The 13,127-nt window shown below is 50.9% G+C and overlaps 1 protein-coding gene across 2 annotated transcripts in view; it reads left to right on the forward strand.

Moving 5' to 3' along the window:
- The window catches only part of LOC140427021 (cyclin-dependent kinase-like 3), a 325,265-nt gene that overhangs the window by 156,649 nt on the left and 155,489 nt on the right, over positions 1 to 13,127 (forward strand). Inside the window, exons 8-9 of one of the 2 annotated variants that reach the window (XM_072512424.1) lie at positions 793 to 940; positions 4,685 to 5,451. In XM_072512424.1, coding sequence (XP_072368525.1) covers positions 793 to 940; positions 4,685 to 5,451 — 915 coding nt within the window. The remainder of the gene's footprint in view (positions 1 to 792; positions 941 to 4,684; positions 5,452 to 13,127) is intronic. The other variant, XM_072512425.1, reaches the window with a different exon arrangement.

Here is a 13,127-nt window from a genome sequence, read left to right on the forward strand (position 1 = left end):
TAGTGAGGGTTCAGAGAAAAGATGTTCCAACCAGACAAAGGGTGGGGTGGGGTGAAATGGTGGCACAGTGGTTAGCACTGCTGCCTCACGGCACCGAGGACCCGGGTTCAATCCCGGCCCCGGGTCACTGTCTTTGTGGAGTTTGCACATTCTCCCCTATGTCTGCGTGGGTCTCACCGCCACAACCCAAAGATGTGCAGGGCAGATGGATTGGCCACGCTAAATTGCCCCTTAATTGGAATTTTATTTATAAAGACCTTTCGAAGAAAAGGTGGGATTACCAACTCTAGAGCCTCCTGAATGTCAAGGAGCATGCAGGGTAAGATCAGACAAAAAATAGAAGGCTACCTCGGATACTGAGAGCTCAATACTGTGGAAAACCTAGAGAAATTAAAAAGGAAATTAGGAGAGCAAAAGCAGGGCATGAAAAAATATTGACAAGGATCATCCAAATAGGTTTTACAATAGATAAAGAGCAAAGAGTAGGGTGAAATTGAGACCCAAAAGGTAATCTAGCTGTGAAGATGGAAGACGCAAGTATGGTTCTTAAGGAATCATTTGCATTTGATTTCACAAAAGAGCAGTACAATGCACTTGGGGTCCAGGAACTAATTAGCTGGGAGCAGTGGACTTTGTTCCAGTGAATCAGGGTGGCAGTGGTTTATGTCTTCAACAAACATGCATTAAATAAATTAAACCACCAAAACAATGATTCTGTTCATTGCGGAAGTTAACTGTGATTGAATAGCAATGATTAGTCCCACTGACAGGATCCCTTGCTTCTACTTGCAGATTTATCCCAGAGATTCAGGCTCAAGTTCTTAAGGATATGAAAGATAATCCACTCTTAATCAGAAAGCGTAAAAATATCAGCAAAGAAATCATAGAATATGAAAAGTCAGTGCTAAATGTCAAACAAAATGCTAAAAAGCACGGAAAGGTGAGAATTTTCATGTTTCCTTACGAGATTATAATTCCAGTAAACTAGACATTGCCCTTTCTTTGCTGGGATAAGGGTTAAAATCAAGCCCAATTGATGTGAGAATCCTATACTGACTGTAGGACCTCGTTTGCTGTTAATGGAATAATTAATCAAACTCTGAAGAGTACACAGGGATAGCTAATTTGGTAAATATAAGTTTTACACTTATGGGAGAAACACCCTGAGTTAACAGGTAACAACAGTAACACTAATTCTGTATCAATTGACAAACAGTGGGGAGCGAATGATAGTAAAATGGGAGCAGATAGTATGGAAACATTCTTGTGAGAATGGTTTTTTTTAACCATCTTGAAATCTTCCACCCATTAAAAAAATACATTGACATGCTTAACAGTGTCCAAATCAATCCACTAAATAGCCACCTCAAATCAAGTTTCAGCTTTCCTGATAAGGATCATACATTCTCTTACCTTTGGATTGTATTTCACTTAACTCTGTCCAAAAAAGCTTTGCTGAGGTTCAGCACAAGCTTAGAAATCCCCATGTGTAGATGGGAGTACGACAGAAAGAAGTCCAGCTAAATCCATAAAGCTTAGCACTGCCTACCTCACTTACCTTACCTTTTAGGACATTGATTTACATTGTTGTTGACAACAAAGTGGGCAGAATCAAAATCCTCAGTGACAGATCTACACCCCCTGATCCGTTTAATGAGCCAGGTGCAGTAACGCAGAGCTTCCATACTCATTGTTCCCCTGCTTATCCCTGCTCACCATCCCAGGGCCTAAACACTCTTTTCAAGGAGGCAGCACTTCATGTGCACGTCCTTCAATCTGGTCTATTGCATTTTCTGCTCCCAAAGCGGTCTACTCGACATTGGAGAGACCAAACGGAGACTGGGTGACTGCTTTGCAGAACACTATGGTCCGTCCACAAGCAGGCCTCAGACCTTCCTGTCATTTGCCATTTCAACTCACCGGCCTTCCCTCACATCCACATGTCCGTCGTTCCAGTGAAACCCAGCTCAAACTGGAGGAACTGCACCTCATCTTCCGATTAGGCACGTTATAGCCATCTGGACTTAACATTGAGTTCAACAACTTCAGACTGTGAAATATCTCCTCCACCTTCACCCCATTTTTATTTCTATCATTATATTTTCATCTCTTGCATTGATCTGTTTTTCCCACACCATTGTTCCCCCTCCTCCCCCCCCCCCCCCCCCCCCCCCCCAAACCCGGGCCATCTGTTCCCTCTTCTTGTTGCCCTTTGATACACTGCTCACCTTTGTTCTGCCATTACCACATTCAAATCTCTTTATGTACCACTATCAGCATCCTTCTTAGCCTTAATCACCTCCATCTACATTCCCTTTGTCTTTCTGTCCACATCATTTTCGTCAATCTCCACCGATTGCTGGCCCTCTATCCAGCCCCACTGCTCCATGCCCCACCCCCACAACAGTATTAAATCTGACCCTATTTCCAGTTCTCTCTAGCCTTGACAAAGTGTCATCCAGACTCGAAACGTTAGCTCCCTTCTCTCTCCACAGATGCTGTCAGACCTGCTGAGATTGTCCAGTATTTTCTGTTTTTGTGCCTGACTCATTAACCTGTATGTTACTTCTGGAGGGAGGAGTGAATCAGTTTCAATCTTTTGTTGTAATAGTTCCATGAACACTGATGCAGTCCATTCTGCTTAATTCAGAACTCTGTGATCTAATTGTCTGCATGGGGAATGTTTTGGAGAAGTGAATTTTGCACTTGTTATCTAGAGACCTTTTCCAACCTCAGTTATTTAATCTGATAACAAATCAGTTGTGGCAATTGCTTGTTTCCTCGATAGATCAACAGCGCTCAATGTTTCGAAAAAAAATTAAGTTGCCTCAGCTATCTTATAATATTGAAGGAAAAGGATCACATTTGTATTTATAATAGCAGATTGATATTTATACAAAAAGAAAATGATCATCATTTAAATGAGAGGATTGTATAAGTCCCCACTCGCAATCAATACGTGATTTAAGGAGTATTTAGACCCAAAAAAGACAAGTCTATCAAACCAGCTGAGTCAGTAAGAAGTCTTACAACACCAGGTTAAAGTCCAACAGGTTTGTTTTGAATCACTAGCTTTCGGAGCACTGCTCCTTCCTCAGGTGATGAAGAGGTAGGTTCCAGAAACATATATATAGACAAAGTCAAAGATGCAAGACAATACTTTAAATGCGAGTCTTTGCAGGTAATTAAGTCTTTACAGATCCAGAGAGAGGGGTAATCACAGGTTAAAGAGGTGAGAATTGTCTCAAGCCAGGACAGTTGGTAGGATTTCGCAAGCCCAGGCCAGATGGTGGGGTGTGAATGTATTGCAACATGAATCCAAGGTCCCGGTTGAGGCTGTACTCATGTGTGCGGAACTTGCCTATACGTTTCTGCTCAGCGATTCTGCGTTGTCACGCGTCCTGAAGGCTGCCTTGGAGAACGCGTACCCGAAGATCAGAGGCTGAATGCCCTTGGATGCACTTGCTGAAGTGTTCCCCGACTGGAGGGAACATTTCTGCCTGGCGATTGTCTGGATCTGTAAAGACTTAATTACCTGTAAAGGCTCGCATTCAAAGTATCGTCTTGCATCTTTGACTTTATTGCAGATGTTTTGTGCATTCAGATTTTTGTTAAACGTTCTGAGGTGAAAGGTGGGTGAGGTGGCAAGTGGTCGAGGTGATGGGTGGGTAGGGTAGCAACACCCACATCCCTTTAATAAATTTGGAAAAAAAACTTTGATTGAGTGTCCCATTGAGCCGGGGAATTGCCCATCGGAGATTGAAACCATCTCCCTCACCCCCGCCCAACCCCATCAATTCCCATGTAGGTCAGCACATAAGGGGTTTGAACACAGAACCTCCTTGAGGGGCTGGATGGCCTGCTCCTGTTCCTAAAATCTTCTCCCTGACCAGGACGGGGACCACACCATGAACAATGTTCATAACTTCAAACCAGAGTTAAATTAGAAAGCTTAACATTTTACTTAAGTATTTCTCAAATCTTAATTTAAGAATAATTGTGGGATACAGCTTTGAAGTGAAAAAAACAGCATGAAGTGTGACTTCTGTTCGGTGTCTCCCCCCAGTGGCATAACTCAGATCAGGAACTGGGCGGAATGGGAAAAATGGAATTGTGTGCTTCAGTCGGTACCTGTGGCAGCAGGATGATTGATTCATTGTGGCGCACAAGAATACTGATCTAAGTCTTAAATATGTAAGCGTAATTGACGTTTTAAAAATAAATTTGGAGTACTCCATTTTTTTTTCCAATTAAGGGGCAATTTAGCATGGCCAATCTCCTAACCTGCTCATCATTTTGGGTTGTGGGGTGAAACCCACGCAGACACAGGGAGAATGTGCAAACTCCACACGGCCAGTGACCCAGGGCAGGGATCAGACCCGGGTCCTCAACGCCGTGAGGCAGCAGTGCTTACCACTGCGCCACCATGCCACCCTCATCATAATTGGCTGTTAACAGATTCTGCCTTTTAGGAAATATATATTTTTTACTAAGAGTGACCTGAGCAGCATGTAGTTTTAAAAAATGTGAATACTGTCAACATTAGAACAAACCTGATTTGTTCTTGTAGGTTATGCTTTTAGATGATGCTTGGGATCAAGAAGATCCAAAAGGACAGGTCGTGTCTAACTTGTTTTTCTTTACACTTCTTAATCATACAGAATGCAATTTTATTTTAATATAGGATTCTACAAAAGACAGGGAACCCAAAAGCAGGAAACACAAACGGACCAACACAAGAACAGAGACAATAAAGGCAGAACAAGTAGATCACCCGACCGTGTGGAAATCGTCTCAGGAAGCCACGGGGCGAAAATCTCTTGAAGGAACAGAAGGGAAATATGCGGGAAATGAAAGGAAGCATACAGGAACAGCCGGGAAACAAACAGGCACGGCAAGGAAACAAACAGGAACCGAAGGGAAACTTACAGGAAACGAAAGGAAGCATACAGGAAATGAAAGGAAGCATATAGGAACGGCAGGGAAGCAAGCAGGAGGCGACGGGAAACATACAGGAAATGAAAGGAAGCACACAGGAATGGCAGGGAAGCAAACAGGCACCGACGGGAAACAAACAGGAACAGAACGGAAGCATACAGGAGCCGACGGGAAACAGACAGGAACCGACGGGAAACAAAGTGGAACTGAAAGGAAGCATGCAGGAACCGACGGGAAACAAACAGGAACCGACGGGAAACAAACAGGGACCGACGGGAAACAAACTGGAACAGAAGAGAAGCAAACAGGAACCGATGGGAGGTATATTAACTGTAATAAAACAAATCCAGTAGTTACTTCTCTGCAAGATTTGAACAATAGTGGGGAAGCTCCAAATGCTGCAACAGCTGCCAGTATCCCTCCAATTGGCATGCATACTGGAATGACTACTTCAGTGCTTCCCAATAAAAATCCCAATTCTGACACCAATGATAATTTAGTGTCAAACTCAAGGTAATTACTCAGTTTTAAAAACCTATTAGCAATATACCTCTCGATAGATTTTTCCTTGCGACTGTATCAATGGCTCTTTATGTGATGCTTAGTTGAAATCACACATGGTTTTAATTTGACAAGATTGACGCTCGGAACACCTCACGGGATATTAATGGGATCTCGTGAAACGTCGTGATCTGGATCTCGCCCTCGTTGGGTGAGATCCAGATATAGATATTTAATGGCTCATTTAAATATGTCGGCGCTCGATTCTCCCAAGGCCCAGGAACGAAGGCCTGCGCCTGGGAGATCTCGCCATGGCACCGTTTAGCACACAAACGTGGACCAGATGTAGCGGCACCTGGGGGGATCACCTAAGCCATTGAAGACACCTGGGAGGTCAAGGACAGGGCATGATGGCAACCTGGCTCTCCCTCTGGCACCTGGGCATCTTGGCAGTGCCCAGTTGGCACAGCCAGGCTGGCATGAGCACATCCAGGTGCTAGGATGGCGGTGCCGGGGTGCCCGGGTTCCATGGTGACACTGCCAAGGGTTGGGGCCTGAGGGGAATCATGCCCATGAAATGGGGGAATGGAGGTTATGAAGGGTGTGGGGGGGAAGGGGGGATATGAAGAAGCCTCCTAAGGTTGGGGGGTGAAGGGTGGAGCTCCAGAAAGGTGGGTGGCCCGAAAGGGGGGGGGGGATGTGGAGGCCTGGAAATGGGGGGCTCTCAGCCATCCCACAGCGAGGTGTCCTCACTTGGGCAGGTATGGGGCAATATGCATGTGTGCAGGGGGTGACTTTGCCCGTGGGTGGGGTGTGTGCAGGATTTAGAAACTGGGGCACCCTTTCAAACAAAAGGGGGCGGCCTGAACTCTGAGGAGCTGGTCTCACCAACACCTTCAGCTCCACATTGTTGAAAAAACTTCTAAGGACACAATTGGGTGGCTGCGTTTAAGCATGAGCACGACAAGGCCTTTAAATCACGGGAGAGGCCAGAAACAAGAACCATGCCGGGCGCCAATCGATTAGCAATCAAACCAGCCCGCTCGCATTGGTGAAATCAGGATCCCACCGTAGCGTGGCAAGAACCCAATAATCACCACGTAAGCTCAATCTCCACACAATTAATAGGATTGACCCCCTACCTAACGGCCACCCGAGATTTAACCGCCACACCAGCAAGTGGTCACGCGGGAGCCGATTAGTACTCCTTTCTAAAAACGTGAAGCTGGTGGGAGGGCTGCGGGGACCCGAGGCGGCATTTCATAGACATGGGTGAATAGCAATCTTCACTCACAGGCACAGAGTCCGCGGGCACTGGGATTGATGCCCCGGTGCTCGGAGGGGATGGGGAATCCAACAGGGGAGGGCAGCTTGGTTGGGGTGGACCGGCATCGATGAAGGTGGGGGTGGCCGCCCATGGCCTGGACTAAGCTTGGGCAGAGGGAGGGAGGAAGGCGATGGGTGTCACAATGCCCGCGGGTCCACCACACCAATCCCTGGACCTTGTGGTCCCGTTCCGGGGGCAACCCCAGCCCGGCTGTTCCATCAACCACCCATAACTCCCACTAACCGTGGAGGCCTCTGTCTGTGGGCTAATTGCTATTGCGAATTGTGAATTGGCAATCGTAGTTAAGTGAGCACTTCACAGCTCCCAAGTTGATTCCCGTCGGTAGGCGTACCATGTAGCATGTGGGGTTATTGCCTTGCATCCCAAACATGATTCCTGGGCACTGCCAGAACACTGCGGGAGGCAACACCTAGGGCACAGCGGCCAACATCCGAGCACCCAGGGGCTGGGCCCCGGTACTGGGAACATTCCGTCGACCCGATGGTCGGTGAGTGCAATGGGGAACAGACCAGCCTCTGATCCAGGTAACGTTATGTGCGGGTATCTGGGATACAGGGTATGGGGTCCAGTGAGCAGGGGCCCCCGCTGCAACCGGGGGGCGCGTGGGCAGGAAGTGACGGGTGATATAGGGTTGAGGGGGGAGCAATGGGAGAATGGAGGTCCTGGGGTGAAAGACACCTCTGTTTGTCAGTCTCCCGCCCTCTCCAATCCCTTACAGCTATTACACGGAATGGTTGATATCGTGGACCCCGTGACCAGGCAGCCAGGCAGCGGAGAAGGTTTGGGCAGCAGCACTGACAGACCCTCGAGGCGGTGGTCCATATGCAGGGCCCTGCCCTACACCCTGAGGACCCGGCCGCCAATCTAGCCAGGGAGGGACACAGAGGGGGCTGCTCGCGATGGCCCAAGGTGTACAGGCGTCACTGGTCTTTCAAACAGATGATGTAGAGATGCCGGTGTTGGACTGGGGTGAGCACAGTAAGAAGTCTTACAACACCAGGTTAAAGTCCAACAGGTTTGTTTCGATGTCACTAGCTTTCGGAGCGCTGCTCCTTCCTCAGGTGAATGAAGAGGTATGTTCCAGAAACATATATATAGACAGATTCAAAGATGCCAGACAATGCTTGGAATGCGACCATTAGCAGGTGACAGACAGCGTGTGCTGTAGGAGGCTCCGACTCAACAAGGAGACAGTGTGGCACCTGTGTTATGTCCTTGTCGACTTGGCACCATGTGGAGGAAGAGGATACCCGCTCCCGGTGGCCATCAAGGTCACCACAGCTCTGAACTTCTAGGTCTCAGGATCATTCCAGGACTCAAGCGAAGACGTTATGGCATCTCACAAGCTACAGCCCACAAGTACATCTGTGAAGTCATGGATGCCCTGTTTCCCAGGCAGCGAACTATATGAACTTTGACATGGACCAGGCGCACCAATGTGCCCAGGCAACAGGATTCTCTGCCATCGCTGGGATGCCACAGATCCAGTGGGCTGTGGATGGCACTCATGTCGCCTTGCGCTCACTGGGTCGTTTGGGAATGCCCTACATTAACAGTGCCCAGGGTGGGGTTTCATGACATTGGGAGTGTGGCGCAAGAGGCATCCACTTCCTGAACATCCAGCTCGTGTGCAACCACCACATGAAGTTCATGCACATGTGTGCACGCTTCCCAGGGAGTGTGCATGACAGCTACATCCTGGGGCAGGTGGACATCCCCGGCCTCCTTGAGGACCATCCCAGGATGGCTGGTTGGCTCTTGGAAGATTAGGGGTACCCGCTTAGGATGTGGCTGATGATGGCAGTACGGAGACTGGGGACCAAAGCGGAGACCCGATACAACAAGGCCCATGAGGGCTGTCATCAAGCGGTGCATCCGACTCTTTGAGTTGCATTTCCAATGCCTCGACTGCTCCAATGATGCCCTGCAGTACACCCCCCAGACGGTCGCAGGCGTTGTGGTGGTTTGCTGTGTGATTCACAGCCCAGCACAGCGGCTTAGCGACGTTCTGGAGGTGGAGGGGCAGGAACATGTGGTCACCTCCGAGGAAGGAGAATAAGGATGCGGACGAGGAGGCGCCACAGCAGGAAGGACTGGAGGACGAGCCCGTGGAGGGCCTGTAGGACCGGCCGCAGGATAGCGGTGATCGTCCTGTCGGTCTGGAGGGCCAGGGAGGCCCTCATCCACGTCCGCTTGACTTAAGATGTGGCCGTCATTCCCCCCTCCCCACCACCACTCCTGCACTTCTCCTCACAACCCTTCAGCCTTCCCCCGCCCCATCCCATTCTCCAACACTCTCACCCGCCCTTTCTCCAGGCTCACAGGGTCCATGTAACATCAGTCAGGGTGATGCGCCTGTGTCAGCACTCTCAACGGGCCACAATCGAGGGCAGGGGGTGATGATAACCTGCAGAGAGTTGAGTGCTGGTGCTCCTCAATCTATGCCATAGTCTGACCCCTGTCTGCCTGCTGAGTGCTCTATAACAGCCACTACCTGCACACGGTAAGCCCAGGGTGGGGTTCCGTGACGTTGAGAGTGTGGGGCAAGAGGCATCCAGGAACTCCATGCCCGGGGAATTGGGGCATGGGATTGCCGCTGGGCCTGCAATTTGGAAAAGGTGTCATAGTGTTTGAGGTCAACGGTTTTTATTTACACCTACCCCAGTCCCATGGTGGTTCCGCCCCACTCTCCCCACCCTACCACCCCTTCCCCAGACTCAATGCACCCTCCCCCCGACCCATCCCCCTCCTGCCCCCAGTGCCCTCTCAGTGATCCCTGGCCTGCTTAGCCTTCCTAGCTCTACCACTATGTCTAGGTGTGTTCCCAGGATGCATTTCAGAGGTGGAGGCAGACTGCTGCCTACCGCGTCCCGTGGCCTTCGATGACCCTGGCAGTCATCGCCTGTGGGTCCTGCGGCTGGAGGGTGCTGGTGCACTTGCTGGTGGCACATGCCCCTCCATGCCACCCATGTTCCGGATGCTGACTGCGAGACGTGTGGTTGCCAGGGGGTTGGGTCTGAGGGGGGCTGGTGGCCGCCATCGCCACTCCATAGGGTGGTTCTGGGTTTACACCCAGTGCTCCCTCCTCTTGGTTGGTGCCCATAAGGCTGTGGGGTTCACCTTGGGACGGACGGCAGCTGGATCGAGCCCTGGCTGCCCTGTATCATTTGGCTCTGCCTGCCCTGGCAGCTTCCCAAGGTGTCACCATGGTGTCGATGCCCTCGGCCATGATCCTCAGTGACTGGGACATGCTCTGGAGTGCACCGGCTATGGCCTTCTGAGTCTGGGACATGCTCCGCAGCGACTCGTCAAGATCCACCTGGTACTAGGTGAAGTCCCCCAGTGACAGGGACAAGCAGTCGAGGTGCATTGCCGTGGCCGTCACTGACTGAGCTATGTCTTGGACACCTCCAGTTATGCTGCCGACATCGTGCACCAGGCTCTCCACCAAGGTCGCCACCCAATCAGTGTCGGCCTCAGTGCCATGTATTGCTGTCGGCATCTCCTGCACCCGTAGCCTCAGGAACTCCTCCAATTGGCTATGGACCTGCTGGAGTGTCACTGACATCCCCCTCTGAATATCTCGTCCACATCCTAGTGCGTGCAGTAGCTCTGGGTTAGTCCAGAGGCTCAGCATCTGACTGGGACCTAGCTGGGCCCTGGGATCCAGCAGACCTCTGACTGCTGTTTCTCCTGGACGTTCCTGCCTCCACTTGATGTGCATCAGTAGCTGTGTGGTGCTCACCAGATTGTGCCCCAGAAGCCTGTCAACTACATTCTCCCATCTAGGTGCGTGCTTCTGCGCTGGTGGAGGATGGGAGTCATAGCTGTGACAGCATTACGGTGGTGTCCTCAGAGCTCTCCTCCGAGGTGTTCTCATGGGATGCGGGGGGTGGGGGGGGGGGGGGGGTGGGGGGGGGGGTGTGTGACCACCCCGGATGGGCCAGCATTGTCGGATGCGGATCCTGCAGAAGAATGGACTTGTGGTCAGTGGGAGGGATGGGTCAGTCTGTATGGCAATAACATCTCACATGTGTCAGGTCTTCTGGGTGGGGGCCAGTGGATCCTCACTTCTGCACCTGGCTCCGATCTCCAGGGTGGTGACAGATCTGTCCTCGGCCAACCCTGTAACCTCCAGCACCTGGAGGGGGTGAGGACTCGTATGTCTGGCCTCCTTCGCCCGTCTGGGCCCTCTCTTTCCGGTTGTGAGCCAGCTTCTCCTGCCGGGGACACAATGGGGGCATCATGAGCTGCATGCATCTTGAATCCCGGTGGGTGCTCATGGCTGGGGTGGTCTCGGTGGGAGAGTGTTGGGCCGTATGGGGGGTGAGCTGTATGGGAGGCATGGGGAGGAGTGGGGGATTGCAGAGTGTGGAGCAGTGTCGTATGGGGAGGCGGGTAGTATGGGGGGGCTGATGGGAGTATGGGGCAGCGTGGGCGTTAATGCTGGTCATAGGTGGGCCGGGGCATGGAACAGAGCTGGACGGGGGCGGGGGCAGTGCCAGGCGTGTTCTGGGGGGGGCGGTGCCGACCCATCCGTGCAGCCCGTTGAAAGTCGTTGATCTTCTTGCAGCACTGGGTGCTAGTCCTCCTCGTCATACTCCCCAAGCTTACAGCCGTTGCCACTTCATTCCAGGTGACCCTGCTGCCCTGTGGCTGACCCTCCTGGATCCTTGGGAGAACAGGACCTCTCGTCTGGCCTCCACCACGTCCAGCAGTCGTCCCAGGTCAGCGTCACCATAGCTTGGGGCTGGTCTCTGTGGAGGCATGGCTGCGAGCTGACTGCGGCTGGCTGTGCAGGAGCAGTTAAAGTGCTGCTGTCATTTGTTAGCAGTGAACTGGCGAGCGCGATCCTGGGAGAATCAGCCGGCGAACCATGATTTGCGGCGTGAATCCCGTAGGGCGTCGTTAAGTGGGCCAATTAACATTTCATAGCAGTGACGGCCTCACTGGGCCAAGCGACGGGGGGCTTGCGGCATTTCCTGCTCACGACCACACTTAGTTCTTTTGGTAAAATCGTGCCCTAAGTGTGGGCTAGACCCTGGAGGAATTCCACAAGGCCGCCAAAAAATGACAAGTGTGAGTAAATACTGGTGTGGATCTCACCAAAGAAAAGAGCAAGAAACATCCCGCCAAACAGGCCCAAAATGACACTTAGAAATATTTCTGTTAAATTGTGTCCATGGTCATTCTTTGATAATGGTCGTGGAGGGTGACCCTCGGTAACTGAGGAAGTATTGGGATGGTACATCTGAGACAATACCAAATTAAAGAGGTCATCCTCCCACCCTGATATCTGGAATAAAAAGTCTAATGATGACCATGAAACCATTGCCGATTATCGTAAAAACCCATCTGATTCATTAATGTCCTTTAGGGAAGGAAATCTGCCGTCCTTACCTGGTCTGGCCTACATTTAACTCCCGATCCACAGCAATGCGATTGACTCTTAAATGCCCTCTGAAGTGGCCAAGCAAGCCATTCAGATCAAGGACAGTTCGGGATGGGAAATAAATATTGGCCCAGCCAATGACAGCCACATCCCATGAATGAATAAAAAGAAACCACAACCCACAGGGCAGCTTTTGTTGCCTAATGTTTTATTACGTCTCTGGACAGAAAAAACGCTTGTTTCTATGGGTATGATTTAACAAAGAAAAACGCCTCACCGAGGCCACACTTACCTCACTTCCTGCACTGGCGAGCTCAGCATTTTAAAATGCCGCCCTGATTTCTCGACCCCACACCGTGGCCTCCGGACCTCCCAAACACCCCAACTTACCGATTAGGGGGTCCTTGAGCCCCACCTCACCCCTCCTCATAATAGCAAGGCACTCTGGACCCGACCCCCCAGCACAAGCAACCTGGCACCCTGGCAATGCCCCAGCCAGCCCAACAGTGTCACCTACGCACACTGGCAGTGACAGGGTGGCATTGCCCAGGTGCCAGACTGGCAGTTCCAAGTTAATGCATAGGTGGAGCCAGGGTACCAACCTGCACAGAGTCTGACCACCCTCGGGGCCTCCAATTGCCTGGGAGACCTCCCCAAGTGCTGTTACGGCTGGTCCATGTTTGTGGAAAACAGTACTAAATGGTGCCACGGTAAAGCCTCCCAGGTGAAGGTGTTCAATCCTGGGCTTTGGGAGACTCTGGCACAAACATATTTAAATAAGCTAACTGCTTATTTAAACATGCAGATCTTGTTAGATTTCGCGAGGCGCCCGAGCATCTTCTCGCGAGATTTAATGGCCTCTTCGCTTCACCTAGTCGCGTGCGATGAGGCTGTATCATCGCACCGTATGTCTTTCATTTGAAGGCCCATGCTGCACAGACAAATGAG

The sequence above is a fragment of the Scyliorhinus torazame genome, chromosome 7, assembly GCF_047496885.1.
Source record: "Scyliorhinus torazame isolate Kashiwa2021f chromosome 7, sScyTor2.1, whole genome shotgun sequence".
Taxonomy (NCBI): domain Eukaryota; kingdom Metazoa; phylum Chordata; class Chondrichthyes; order Carcharhiniformes; family Scyliorhinidae; genus Scyliorhinus; species Scyliorhinus torazame.